This window comes from Oncorhynchus mykiss, chromosome 8 (genome assembly GCF_013265735.2).
Source record: "Oncorhynchus mykiss isolate Arlee chromosome 8, USDA_OmykA_1.1, whole genome shotgun sequence".
Taxonomy (NCBI): domain Eukaryota; kingdom Metazoa; phylum Chordata; class Actinopteri; order Salmoniformes; family Salmonidae; genus Oncorhynchus; species Oncorhynchus mykiss.
In genome coordinates, this window is record NC_048572.1 from 80,637,708 (window position 1) to 80,653,245 (window position 15,538).

Below are 15,538 nucleotides of genomic sequence, written 5' to 3' on the forward strand. Positions count from 1 at the left end.
TACTGTATACCCTCCATCATACCTACTGTATACCCTCCATCTTACCTACTGTATACCCTCCAGTTATCAATTCGTTTTCAAAGTGATCAATTATTTATCATGTAGTTATCAGGTAGTCATGTAGTTATCAGGTAGTTAATTAGTTATCATGTAGTTTTATTATAAATATTCCACTGTAATACACTAGACCAGGGGTATCCAAAACTACCCTGGAGGTCCAGATTGCTGCAGGTTTTCTGTTCTACCTGATAATGAATTGCATCCACCTGGTGTCCCAGGTATAAATCAGTCCCTGATTAGAAGCCAAGAATGAAAAAATGCAGTCAAACTGGCACGAAGGTCCAGAATATAATTTGAGAGCACGAGACCAAAGGTCTTTAGGTTGTACATTGTCTGCCATCTGGTGTTGGGATTCAACTATTACATCAGTGATAATCATGTCCATGTGCTGCTAACAGTAATGTCTCCAACATGTCCTCATCTTACAGTAAAACACCATATTACCAATACATCACTTAACACGAGATGAATGTTGATAAGTGAGTTATAACATATTTTAAAAAATGTAACTCTTAATTGACGGCAAACAGAATTCTTGCTCATGTTTTATTATTATTAAGACCTCACGTCATACAGAGACAGAGAGGATGGAAGAGAGAGAGAACATCTGAGAGGTTTAGACCTCACTTCATACAGAGACAGAGAGGATGGAAGAGAGAGAGAACATCTGAGAGGTTTAGACCTCACTTCATACAGAGACAGAGAGGATGGAAGAGAGAGATAACATCTGAGAGGTTTAGACCTCACTTCATACAGAGACAGAGAGGATGGAAGAGAGAGAGAACATCTGAGAGGTTTAGAACTCAAGCAGCTGGTGCACCCTGGTTGGCACGGGTTTCATCCTGTAGGAGACCAAGACCTCTTCTGCCACGCCCCCTCTTATTTGTGAATAGGGTTGAGCTAGCTTTGCACAATTGTTTTGCCAAATATTCGATGCACGTACTGGTATCTTTCTGTGGAAGGTTGACAAAGAGACAAAATCAGGTGTTACACAATGTCTCCAGGGTTGTGATCAATTATTTCAATTCAGGAAGGTTACTGAAATTCCAATCACAATTATAATGTATTCTCCTTTAATGACGAAACAGGGATTTTTAGGGGTAATTGACCATAGAATGGCCTGGCAGCCATTTTGAGTGTACCCATGCTAAGAAGTAAAAGCAGGAAGTGTACCCTTCAATCTGTGCTGTGATTTTTTTGAGTCAAGTAAACTGACATTACCACAAATACAAGTTTAGCTTAAAAAAAAAATATATATATAAAAACATATTGTATCACACTGCCTCTCATCTTTCTAAAGATCAACTGTAACTGTATATAATAACATGAATATGTATATATGAATATTGAGTAAATAGTATCTTCGTTGTCTCTTGGTGTCTTTCCAATGTATAACTCTAGAGTTCGATTGGTCTCTTTATCTATAGATACAGTAAAGGAGTCAATTAAACTCAACCAAAACAATGGAGTTGCCATGGAAACTCGTGGGTGAAAGATCCTCAGTCTCCTCATTGCCCCACAGCAAAATCTGTCTACATTTAGGCTATTGTTTATAAGTTTATTTCACACTATGTTGAGGTAAAAATCAGAGTATAATGCTTGTTTGGAGTCACTTCTTCTAAACCTGAAAAGGGACAACTTCTGTTACACAGCAAAAACAGACAAATATATCCAAATTGGACTTAAGTAACCACATTGGGGCGACAGGTAGACTAGTGGTTAGAGCGTTGGGCCAGTAACCAAAAGATTGCTGGATCAAATCCTCGAGCTGACAAGGTAAACATCTGCTGTTCTGCCCCTGAGCAAGACAGTTAACCCACTATTTCCCGCGTGCTGAAGATGTGGATGCCGATTATGGTAGCCTCCCACACCTCTCTGATTCAGAGGGGTTGGGTTAAATTCGGAAGACAAGTTTTAGTTGAATGCATTCAGTTGTACAACTGACTAGGTATCCCCCTTTTCCATTGTGGGCATGCTACAACACATAAATATCCACTTTGTTAGTTCAGATTTGTTGATTGTGCCCCAATCTAGTCAATGGAACGGCTGCCTTCCATTGACTACTTTACCGCATCTACTGCGAGTGTACCCATGGGTTTACCAGTAAAATTGCCTTAGATCTTCCAAGCCCATTCTATTCATTCTATTTCTATGGAATGGACTGATTCATGGTTGATAAGGGGTTACCTACATTCACTAACCATCTTATAAGAATTCATATCAAGTAGCCTACAGAGTTAATTTGTTTTTAATTTCCAGTTGATGTTAAAACAATTATCAAAGTCAAATACTTTTGAATGCATTTGGTGGATTATAATAGTGATTTCAAAAGTTACATTGTTGTTGAGTCTCAATATTGGATTAAATAATTAAACGTACCTGTTCGCAGACTGGATAAGCAAATTGAATGAATGTCACAAGATGCTCACAATTAGCAGAAATCACACTGTATTCTCCTTTACAATTATTGTGAAAGCGTTTAATTTGCTCAATCATGCCGGCCTCTGTTCTTCTAGGCAAGTCTATTCCATCCCATTCTGTTTGTACCACAGGAGTGCTGTCTTTTGTAACATCCGCCAGACTGTCAAACACACAATCTGCATTTCTTGGCTCAGTAAGTTCACCTGATGAATGAAAAAGACAGGTATTTGACATGATGAAGGGAGTAGAAATGTTTAACATAAAGGATTTAAAAGGCTTAAGTTTTATTTAAACTTTTGTAAACTTACCTGAGAAGTGAAAAATATCCTGTCCAGGTGTTTTACCTGTGATATCATGGTTGCCCACATAAATAGCATAGTGGTTATATGGTATGATACCCTTCTTCCGATTAAATCTGATGATATCCCCAAATGTATACTGTTGAATAGGTGACACATCATTAGTTATTTTGAGCAATCCAATATTGTCTCTCATTCAGGCAAATGATAAATAAGTGCACTCAGGCTATCTGGATGGCCATTATTCATGTACTGTAGCTTACCCTTCTAACTATGTAGCTACACAGTAATAACATGTATAATAACCTGTGCAATTACATGGTAACTAGAGTGCAATGGATTTTTGTTCAATCTTTACTAACGACATGCCACTGGCTTGTCAATGTGTCTGTATGCTGATGACACAACACTAAACACGTCAGCTACTACAGCTACTGAAATGACTGCAACACGTATTAATAAAGAGCTGCAGTTAGTTTCAGATTGGGTGCAAGGAAAATCGTTAGACCTAAATATAAACTGGGGGGGGGGGGGGATTGTCACGCCCTGATCTGTTTCACCTGTCTTTGTGCTTGTCTCCACCCCCCTGCAGGTGTCGCCCATCTTCCCCATCATCCCCTGTGTACTTATAGCTGTGTTTTCTGTTTGTCTGTTGCCAGTGCGTTTTTTTTGTCAAGCTTCCCAGACTTTTTTCGTCTGTCAGCTCCTGTCTTTTCCCAGCCTCTTTTTCTCACCCTCCAGGTTTTTGACCCTTGCCCGTCCTGACCCTGAGCCTGCCTACCCCTATCTGGATTTCCGACCTCTGCCTGACCTGACTCTGAGCCTACCTGCCGCCCTGTACCTTTGCCTTTGTTTGCAGTAATAAACATTGTTACTTCGAAACGGTCTGCACATGGGTCTTATCTGATTCCTGATACACACAAAGGTACAAACACACGCATACACACGCAAGCGCTAGCTCACTGACTCTACACACACGTACATTGTAATATTGTTTTATGGCGGAATTATACAATTTGTATTGTAGATACAGTTGAAGTCGGAAGTTTACATACACTTAGGTTGGAGTCATTAAAACTAGTTTTTCAACCACTCCACGTATTTCTTGTTAACAAACTATAGATTTGGCAAGTCGGTTAGGACATCTACTTTGTGCATGACACAAGTAATTTTTCCAACAATTGTTTACAGACAGATTATTTTACTTATAATTCACTGTATCACAATTCCAGTGGGTCAGAAGTTTACATTACGTTACGTTGACTGTGCCTTTAAACAGCTTGGAAAATTCCAGAAAATAATGTCATGGCTTTAGAAGCTTCTGATAGGCTAATTGACATACTTTGAGTCAATTGGAGGTGTACCTGTGGATGTATTTCAAGGCCTACCTTCAAACTCAGTGCCTACTTGCTTGACATCATTGGAAATTCAAAAGAAATCAGTTAAGACCTCAGAAGACAAAAAAAGTGTAGACCTTCACAAGTCTGGTTCATCCTTGGGAGCAATTTCCAAACGCCTGAAGGTACCATGTTCATCTGTACAAACAATACTATGCAAGTATAAACACCATGGGACCCCACAGCTGTCATACCACTCAGAGAGGAGATGTGTTCTGTCTCCTAGAGATGAACGTACTTTGGTGCGAAAAGTGCAAATCAATCCCAGAACAGCAAAGGACCTTGCTGGAGGAAACAGGTACAAAAGTATCTATATCCACAGTAAAACGAGTCCTATATCGACATAACCAGAAAGGCCGCTCAGCAAGGAAGAAGCCACTGCTCCAAAACCGCCATAAAAAAAGCCAGACTACGGTTCGCAACTGCACTTGGGGACAAAGATCGCACTTTTTGGAGAAATGTTCTTTGGTCTGATGAAACAAAAATAGTACTGTTTGGCCATAATGACCATTGTTATGTTTGGAGGAAAAAGAGGGAGGCTTGCAAGCTGAAGAACACCATCCCAACCGTGAAGCACGGGGGTGGCAGCATCATGTTGTGGGGGTGCTTTGCTGCAGGAGGGGCTGGTGCACTTCACAAAATAGATGGATTCATGAGCAAGGAAAATGATGTGGATATATTGAAGCAACTTGGTAGCAAATGAGTCTTCCAAATGGACAATGATCCCAAGCATACTTCCAAAGTTGTGACAAAATGGCTTAAGGTCAACAAAGTCAAGGTATTGGAGTGACCATCACAAAGCACTGCACACAATCCTATAGAGAATTTGTGGGAAGAACTGAAGAAGCGTGTGCGAGCAAGGAGGCCTACAAACCTGACTCAGGTACACCAGCTCTGTCAGGAGGAATGGGCCAAAATTCACCCGACTTATTGTGGGAAGCTTGTGGAAGGCTACCGGAAACGTTTGACCCAAGTTAAACAATTTAAAGGCAATGTGACCAAATACTAATTGAGTGTATGTAAACTTCTGACCCCCTGGGAATGTGATGAAAGAAATAAAAGCTGAAATAAATCATTCTCTCTACTCTTATTCTGACATTTCACGTTCTTAAAATGTAGTGGTGATCCTAACTGATTTAAGACAGGGAATTTGTCAGGAATTGTGAAAAACTGAGTTTAAATTAATTGTGCTAAGGTGTACGTAAACTTCCGACTTCAACTGTGTGTAGCGGTGTAATAATATGATGTACTGTTTTATTTTTTGTTTTATATGTAATTTGTTTTATTTGTAATAAGTGCCTTAATATGTTGGGATCTCAGGAAGAATAAATACAAACATACATACAAATGGCAGCTTTACTCTTTTCAAAGTATTACATTTTCATCCAAATATCAGATGGGTACTGTTACGGATACAGGTATCCTGTGTGTGTTTTGTTTTCTCTCCTTCTCCCCTATTCACAGGTGGCAATCATCATTCCCCAATCAGTCGCTAATCAGAAGACACACCTGCTCCTTTTCCCTTACCCAGTCACATCCCCTTACCCTTGGTTTAAAAGTATCCCAATCAGTTCTCTCTTTTGTACTTGTACCTACATGTCACTTTGTCCGTTAGCCTGTGTGTATTGTATTATATTGTTATGGTGTATGACTGTTTGTTGGTGGGAAACGGGGATAACCAGCCAAGTAGCCAATGGGCCTACATTACCCGTAGGAAAACAGTGTCTAAATACCCTAATTAGAACTGGGCGGACCACCCACTGTATTTTTGGTTGGTTAGCTAGCTGTTCTTAAAGCAGGCTAGACTGGCTTAGGGGTTTGTTTGGATATTTATTATTTATTTCCTTGGGTCCAGCTCAGCCCCTTTTCCCACACCCCATTACCGTGTGTTTAAAATAACCCTGAAGTGTTTGACGGTAGATTTAGGTTGTCTGTGGTTTTTAGTTCTCACTGTTACTTTATCACTGGGGTGATTTGCATGAGATATGATACGGGTCTCGTTCCCCTCCCCCTAGACTGCAGGGCCAAAGGGGTTTGTAGGTACTATTTGTTTTGTTAAGCATTGATATGAGGATTTGAGTAGGTAATAAGAACTACAATGTCAAAGCAAATATTCAACTACCCTGAAGAAAAATATAAACACAACATGTAAAGTGTTGGTCCCATGCTTCGTGAGCTAAAATAAAAGATCCCAGAAATTGTCCATACGCACAAAAAGCTTATCCCTGTTAGTTAGCATTTCGTCTTTGTCAAGATAATCCATCCACCTAACAGGTGTGGAATATTGAGAAGCTGACTAAACAGCATCATCATTACAACAATGGGGACAATAAAAGGACACTCTAAATTGTACAGTTTTGTCACACAACACAATGCCACAGATGCCTCAAATTTTGAAGGAGTGTGCAATTGGCATGCTGACTGCAAGAATGTCCACCAGAGCTGTTGAGAGAGAATTTAATATTAATTTCTCTACCATAAGCCACCTCTAACGTCATTATGGAGAATTTGGCTGTACGTCCAACTCAAACCGCAGAACACGTGTAACCATGCCAGCCCAGGACCTCCACATCCGGCGGCTTAACTTGTGGGATCGTCTGAGACCAGCCACTCAGACAGCTGATGAAACTGTGGGTTTACACAACTGAAGAATTTCTGCACAAACGGTCAGAAACCGTCTCATGGAAGCTCCTCTGCGTGTTCATCGACCTCACCAGGGTCTTGACCTGACCGCAGTTTAGCGATATAACCGACTTCAGTGGGCAAATGCTCACCTTCAATGCCCACTGGCACACTGGAGAAGTGTGCTTTTCACAGATGAATCACGGTTTCAACTGTACAGGGTAGATGGCAGACAGCATTTATGGCATCGTGTGGGCAAGCAGTTTGCTGATGTCAATGTTGCGGACAGAGTGCCTCATGGTAGGGTAATGGTATGGGCAGGCATAAGCTACGGACATGTACAACTAGTTCCAGTTTCTGCCAATATCTAGCAACTTCGCACAGCCATTGAAAAGGAGTGGGACAACATTCCACAGGCCAAAATCAATGGCCTGACCCACTCTATGAAAAGGAGATGTGCGCGCTGCATTAGCCAAATGTTGGTAACACCAAATACTGACTGGTTTTCTGATCTAATCCCCTACCTTTTTTTAAAGGTACATTACATGGCCAAATGTAGGTGGACACCCCTTCAAATTAGTGTATTTGGCTATTTCAGCCACACCAGTTGCTGACAGGTGTGTAAAATCCAGCACACAGCCATGCAATACCTATAGAAAAACATTTGCAGTAGAATGGTCCGTACTGAGGCAACAGGTACCCTAGAGGTTAGAGCGTTGGACTAGTAACCAAAAAGTTACAAGATTGAATCCACGCGCTGACAAGGAACTGTCATGACGTTGGCCTGGGGGTAGGTTTATGACAGTCATAAATACGTCTTCCCCCCTTTTTCCTCTCTCTACCCTACTGATGTGACATTAGAAAACCCCTTGGTTAACATAGAGATTCTGGGAACATCAGAAGGTGGGGGGAAATTAACTATATTCTGGTAATCCGACCAATTGAACGTATGCGGTGATACTTAATGAATATGATGTCAGTTCGGTTGTCATCTGAGACATTCTCATCAATTATAAGATGACAAACTCTACAGTGGAAAGTCTACACATCAGAGTTATCGGATTCACATGGAATTGTTGTTCAATTTAAATGTTTGAATATGAAATTATTTGTGATGGGATAAGTGAATTAGGCCCGACTCAGTGGCCCGCCCACGTGAAGAGACATAGGTTGTAAACTATGAAACACACCCCTTTTCTCCCTCCACTAAATAAGCCCTTGACGAAAATGTAACCTCCTGTTCCAAGTACGTGAGGTCTGCAGCCTCTGCGTTAAAAGGACTAACATGTCAACTACAGAATTAAACCTACCTCAGCGTGAGCTTTGGTTGCGAATGGTATGAACTTTGAACTCTTATTCACTACAGAAGTGATACCTCCTAGCCGTTGAGATAGCAACAGCAGCTGCAAATGAGGGCTAGGAAAGAACAGACAGAGTATCCCGTCTACCACACAAAGACGTTACTACAACGTATTCAATTTACCACCATAGACATTCTTCAAAGGATTCAGTTGGGCAACACGGTCTTCCATCGACCACCAACCTACTGAAGCTCAGAGTAAAGAGTAAATATTTATTGCATTTTCCTTTTCCAAATGGGCGGTAATTTAGAATGCATAATATATTGTATTTACGATAGCACAGCTTCTCCCTTTGGTCCTCAGTCTTCCTGCATTTCGCTACACTCGCATTAACATCTGCTAACCATGTGTATGTGACAAATAACATTTGATTTGATTTGATTTGCTCTTTCACTCAAACCCAGCCTCTTTTGTTTAACAAGCTGTCATATCTGTTCCGCCCGCTAGGGATGTTTTACTTTATGACGTAATTTGTAATCAAGTTATAATTCATTCTGTGTATATGTAATTCTGTGTGATTAGTTAGCTATTTAGTAAATCAATAATTGAACCCAATTTTGTATTGCTGATTCAACTTGTTAGCCAGGGTTCGTGAAGATAACCAAGAATTTACAACTTTCAGATGAGACTGAATTAAGGTGACGATTAATATTGACTGCTATTGATGTAAAATATTACTAGGTCTTTAAGTGTTTATTCAGAAGATAACAGCTCTATAAATATTATTTTGTGGTGCCCCGACTCTCTAGTTAATTACATTTACATGATTAGCTCAATCAGGTAATAATAATTACGGGAAAAGGATTTTATAGAATAGCATGTCATATCACTTAATCCGGCATAGCCAAAGACACGACAGTACAAATCTGTTGATCTACCCCTGAACAAGGCAATTAACCCACTGTTCCTAGGCCATCATTGATAATAAGAATTTGTTCTTAACTGACTTGCCTAGTTAAATAAAGAATGTAAATCTGAGGAGCTCAGTGACTTTCAACGTGGAACCGTCATAGGATGCCTGACCGGTTCACCAGACATGCTACCTTGTCCCAGACATGCTGAATGATCGGCTATGAAAAGCCAACTAACATTTACTCCCGAGGTGCTGACCTGTTGCACCCTCTACAACCACTGTGATTATTATTATCTGACCCTGCTCGTCATCTATGAACGTTTTAACATCTTGGCCGTGTTCTTTTATAATCTCCACCCGGCACAGCCAGAAGAGCCACCCTTCATTGCCTGGTTCCTCTCTAGGTTTCTTCCTAGGTTTTGGCCTTTCTAGGGAGTTTTTCCTAGCCACTGTGCTTCTACACCTGCATTGCTTGCGGTTTGGGGTTTTAGGCTGGGTTTCTGTACAGCACTTTGATATATCAGCTGATGCAAGAAGGGCTATATAAATTAATTTGATTTAATTTGATATTGAATGCCAAGCATCACGTCTGGAGGAAACCTGGCACTATCCCTATGGTAAAGCATAGTGGTGGAAGCATCATGCTGTGGGGATATTTTTCCGTGGAAGGGACTGGGAGACTAGTCAGGATCGAGGGAAAGATGAATGGAGCAACCTGCTCTAGAGTGCTCAGGAACTCAGACTGGGGCAAAGGTTCACCTCCCAACAGAACAACGACCCTAAGCCCATAGGCAAGACAACGCAGGAGTATCTGAATGTCCTTGAGTGGCACAGGCAAAGCCCGGACTTGAACCCAATCGAACATCTCTGGAGAGACCTGAAAATAGCTGTGCAGCAACGCTCCCCATCTAACCTGACAAAGCTTGAGAGGATCTACAGAGAAGACTAGGAGAAACTCTCCAAATACAGGTGTGCTAAGCTTGTAGTGTCATTCCCAAGAAGACTTGAGGCTGTAATCGCTGCCAAAGTTCCATCAACAAAGTACTGAGTGAAGGGTCTGAATACTTACGTAAATGTGACATTTGTTGTTTGTTTTTTTAATACATACGCAAAATGTTCTATACTTGTTTTTGCTTAGTCCATTCAATTCATGTGATTCGTTAAGCACATTATTTACTGCTGAACTTGCCATAACAAAGGGGTGGAATACTTAATTTAATCTTAATGTTTTATTTGTAAACATTTTGAAATACATAATTCCACTTTGACATTATGGAGTATTGTGTAGGCCAAAACATCTAAATGTAATAGATTTTAAATTCAGCCTGTGACAACAAAATGTGGAAAATGTCAAGGGGTGTGAAGACTTTCTGAAGGCACTGTAGCAAACGAAATAAACTAGCTACCTAGCAATGCTGCCACAAGTTGGTGAGCTTCATACTCTGGCTAGTGGTTTGCTTCAGCAATCAAATACGAAAACTGTCATATCAAATGCAGCTGTATTCAGACAATGACACCTAGATAGGTAACTAGCTATACTGGAAAAGATCATGTCATTTTGCAATGTTTTTGTTGATTTCTTGTGGATAAGAACCATGTTTGCATCTGTCAACGGCAGTTTCAGAGCGTGGGGAAGTCTGTGTCTGCCTTGTGCATAAGCAGCAGGTGGGGAAGTCTGTGTCTGCCTTGTGCATAAGCAGCAGGTGGGGAAGTCTGTGTCTGCCTTGTGCATAAGCAGCAGGTGGGGAAGTCTGTGTCTGCCTTGTGCATAAGCAGCAGGTGGGGAAGTCTGTGTCTGCCTTGTGCATAAGCAGCAGGTGGGGAAGTCTGTGTCTGCCTTGTGCATAAGCAGCAGGTGGGGAAGTCTGTGTCTGCCTTGTGCATAAGCAGCAGGTGGGGAAGTCTGTGTCTGCCTTGTGCATAAGCAGCAGGTGGGGAAGTCTGTGTCTGCCTTGTGCATAAGCAGCAGGTGCGCGAGACAAAACTCAAAGCAAACTAAGCAGTGCACTGTGACATATGCATTACTAGTCATAGTGTACTCACAATGTAAAAAGAATATGTACGTGTTCAATTATTAAGTGACATTGATATTTAAGTGATATTTAAGTCCTGGTTGGACTTAAATTGACACTTCAATTGGTCTTTAGTGTTATTTGACTTACAGTATCAGATAACAAAACAGGTACTGACCAGACTGGCGCTAGACAGGGCAGCAGGAGCAGAATTCCGGCGGCCAAGATCAGGTGACCGGTCAGGAGGAGCATGATTCAGGGCAGCAGGAGCAGAATTCCGGCGGGCAAAAGGAGGATTCTGCTGTGAATTGAGAATATAGATTTTCAAGGCTGTAAAGAACTTTTCATAAGTTCATTGCATGATAATAATATGGGCGATAAAGGTACAGTTTGTGCAACATTTTAAAATGCAATCACAGAATAAAACACTTTTGAAAGCAACTAATGATATTACAGCTTTCTGATGGCATCAAAATGATTAAACTGTCAACTGTCAATATTGAGTGAATGGCAGCATTTTACATCCAAAGTATACGTCATTGCATTGAGAGAAAGGCAGACAGAGAGTCATATTACATTTAGGACATTACATTTGCTGTTAGATTCATCAATTTCACAGACAAAGGTAAAGGATATAGGTTGAAGAAATCATTTAAGATGTGAAAATGAATATACATTTACAACCCAGGCCCTGTCCAGAAATAAACCTCAGCCCCTAACCTCTAGTTAACCTATAGAATTCTGAGAGGGTTTGATGGGTGATGATGTAGTGATACCGTCACCTACCCTCTAATCTGCTATGTGGAATTCTGGCCCTATTGCTTAAACCTTCCCAATCCTCTAAGATCTGCACACGCGTCTAGGGGTTGTTTCTGAACAGAGCTCCACAACCTTGTAAGTTTGTGGCAAGCCTCCATCACTACTGCAGAGAACGGCATCGGCAGTAAGCAGGTTTAAGCATGTTAGGAATTTGATGAATAATGACTAAACAATATCTACATTTTAAATAGAACTATAACTAATTCAACTCTACTCTGTGTTATTATATCTGATTAACAATGTTCATTCATAAGGAAAGGATTGTGTAGCATGAAACAGGGGGTAATTAAACATAATAAACACCATTCCAGCTGGGTTGGGGAGGAATGGATTGTGGGTTTTTAAGTAAGCAAAGAGGGTCGTTAACCTATGGTTGAACCGACTCAACTTAGCTCTGGGATGTTTAGATAAGGCAGCGAGTGTCTCCCTAGGTTTTCCATTATCTGGAACTGTCTGCTGAATAGTGATAGATGAAGGTGAGATTTCAGAAGATATATATATATTGGTGCCCACCACTGCTAGCAATATAGTAAGTCAAATATCATACGGACAATATAACTAGACAACTCACATAACTACAGTTTACAATGTTTGTAATGTTGTATCTTTACCTGTTTATCTGCCTGTTGAGCTGGCTTAGAAGCAGATGTCTGTTAGTATAACAGAGAGATAATTGTTTCAGAACAAAACAAACTATTTCAATGACTTGCAATAAAAATATATCACTTTTGTTGACACATACTAACAAGATGGTAAATGTCATACTGGTAGATTAGGAGATTAACTCCTGAATTGTGTGTTTTAAAAGCATTTATTTGAAGTCACTTACCCCTCCTTTAACAGAGATAGTCAGTTGAAAAAGTAAGATGGCCAAAAGGAAGGTCAGCTTCATTCTCATCATCATGGCAGTCCAGGGGAAATGCTGGGAAGAAACATATCAGTGAATGTGACTCTGCTGCACTGTTCCTTCAGAAGTGTGCTTGGTTTTCACCAATTCTTTTATAGATTGTGTGAATTTACAAGGACTGACGCTGGAGTCGGGAAGCAGGTATGGGGAGTTGATGTTTAATTAAGAACAGACAAAGAGCAAGCCAGAACCAGCATCAGCACATGGATACACAATGACAAACGACAATCAATGTAGCAGCGGAGAACAGAGCTGGGGAACTGACAAATCATTTTAGGTCAGTACTGAACTTGTCACACAATGGGACAATCTATTTCTAAATCAAGTGTAAACATCCCAGAAACACTGCTGTTCAAATCAAACACACTTCTGAAATTATAGTGCGGAAAAACATCTGTTATGGTTGAATTCCGACTTCAGACTTCAAAGCCATAACAACATCCAGAGAAGTCATGAACATTTTATTCTTGAAAGGCCACTGATGAGGACGACATGTCTTAGTATTCATTCAGGCTAATGTATCTCTACTGCTATCTCTTCTATATGACATTCTTATCTCAAGAAGCAATTTCAGTGTTTAAACACTTGTTTTCTAACTATAGGGTAGGTTGCCACTGGAGTTGGTTAGCTGAGAGATCAACCATAGCAGCTTTGTTAAATGTCAGACAGACATTGACTATAACAGGAATAGAATATCTAAGTTCATCACAGATATACAACACAACCTCCCAAATCAATGAGTAAATAGATAGTTTTTACAAACAGAGAATAACTTTTTAAAACGTTTTCATACCTATAATAATTTAATGCTCTATGTATTTGGACCCAGGTTCGTTTGGTACTAGAGGCATTTGTAATGTTTCAAACAGACAAATTCAAATTGAAAATACACATACAAATACTTCAATAATGAAATGTTTTATTTAACAAGTCAGTTAAGATCAATGACGGCCTACCCCTGCCTAACCCTAATGACGCTCAGCCACTGAGATGCAGAGCCTTGGACTGATGTGCCATTCGCGAGCCCCATAAGGATGTATTTGTTCCCAGGTCTGCAGCTGAGACAGACCGATGAAGAGACCACTGTCTCTTCTGATAAGATATGAAGTATCACTTACCTCCGGAGAGTAAGACAAGTGGACTTTGAGTTGAGAGGTGAGAGTGATGGGTCTTTCCTGTGATGGTCAGAGCCTATTGAAGCTGGGAGAGGTGACCTTTTAAATACTGTTCTTGACCAGACCCGTGACAATGGAGCCTCAGACTTCCTCCAACTGCTCTGACCTTAACAATTGGAACACTTTAAATAATTATCAGCTGCTTTGAATATGTTCTGATATTAAACCCAGGTGGAGAGAGAGATGATGGTGCAGATGGAGGCCCAGGTGGAGAGAGACATGATGGTGCAGGTGGAGGCCCAGGTGGAGAGAGAGATGATGGTGCAGATGGAGGCCCAGGTGGAGAGAGACATGATGGTGCAGGTGGAGAGAGACATGCTGGGGCAGGTGGAGGAACAGGTAGAGAGAGACATGATGATGCAGATGGAGGCCCAGATGAAGAGAGACATGATGTGGCAGGTGGAGGCCCAGGTGGAGAGAGAGATGATGGTGCAAGTGGTGGCCCAGGTGGAGAAAGACATGATGGTGCAGGTCGAGGCCCAGGTGGAGAGAGACATGATGGTGCAGATGGAGGCCCAGGTGGAGAGAGACATGATGGTGCAGATGGAGGCCCAGGTGGAGAGAGACATGATGGTGCAGATGGAGGCCCAGGTGGAGAGAGACATGATGGTGCAGGTGGAGGCCCAGGTGGAGAGAGACATGATGGTGCAGGTGGAGGCCCAGGTGGAGAGAGACATGATGGTGCAGATGGAAGCCCAGGTGGAGAGAGACATGATGGTGCAGATGGAAGCCCAGGTGGAGAGAGACATGATGGTGCAGATGGAGGCCCAGGGGGAGAGAGACATGATGGTGCACTCTAATAAAGAATATGCTGTATGTTGTCAAGGTCTTCTACAGTTATCATCAGCTGAACTCACAAAAAAAATTAAAGTCAATAACAACATGTAACAATTTGTCTTTTGGAATGATATATCTTGTATTCTGTATAACTTAACATGTTGCAAGTTTCATTCTTGGGTTGAAATAAAGAAATTGTGATATTTTTTGGCGCAGTGGTTAAGGGCGCTGTACTGCAGCGCCAGCTGTGCCATCAGAGTCCCTGGGTTCGCGCCCAGGCTCTGTCGTAACCGGCCGCGACCGGGAGGTCCGTGGGGCGACGCACAATTGGCCTAGCGTCAGGGAGGGCTAGGGAGGGCTTGGTCGGTAGGGGTGTCCTTGTCTCATCGCGCACCAGCGACTCCTGTGGCGGGCTGGTCGCAGTGTGTGCTAGCCAAGGTGGCCAGGTGCACAGTGTTTCCTCCGGCGCATTGGTGCGGCTGGCTTCCGGGTTGGATGTGCGCTGTGTTAAAGAAGCAGCGGCTTGGTTGGTTGTGTATCGGAGGACGCATGACTTTCAACCTTCGTCTCTCCCGAGCCCGTACGGGAGTTGTAGCGATGAGACAAGATACTACAACAATTGGATACTACGAAATTGGGGAGAAAAAGGGGTAAAATTAAAAAAAAACAAATTTAAAAAAAAAATTACAGTTATATTTCTGGTATATAGATATGTTTAGACACATTCTGTGGAAGGCAGGATTTTCACAGGCAGACAGAGTAACGAGTAACGAGATGAAGGAACTCATGAACATAGAAAAGGGAAGTAACAGGTCACAGCTGATTGGCCTAATGC

General features: G+C 41.5%; 1 protein-coding gene across 2 annotated transcripts; it reads right to left on the reverse strand.

Annotated features, from left to right (window-relative positions):
* Positions 1 to 709: 709 nt before the first annotated feature.
* LOC110516601 lies at positions 710 to 14,014 on the reverse strand. Of its 2 annotated transcripts, none has more exons than XM_021594994.2 (7): positions 13,870 to 14,014; positions 12,674 to 12,766; positions 12,456 to 12,494; positions 11,204 to 11,323; positions 2,790 to 2,919; positions 2,440 to 2,684; positions 710 to 1,013 (listed from the first exon to the last, which is right to left on the reverse strand). In XM_021594994.2, the coding sequence occupies exons 2-7, from the start codon at positions 12,746 to 12,748 to the stop codon at positions 864 to 866; spliced, it is 759 nt and encodes a 252-aa protein (XP_021450669.2). In that variant the 5' UTR covers positions 12,749 to 12,766; positions 13,870 to 14,014; the 3' UTR covers positions 710 to 863. The 2 variants fall into 2 exon arrangements, with proteins under 2 accessions (XP_021450669.2, XP_021450668.2); XM_021594993.2 differs by having other exon boundaries at positions 11,204 to 11,326; positions 13,870 to 14,009.
* Between the last annotated feature and the right edge of the window lie 1,524 nt (positions 14,015 to 15,538).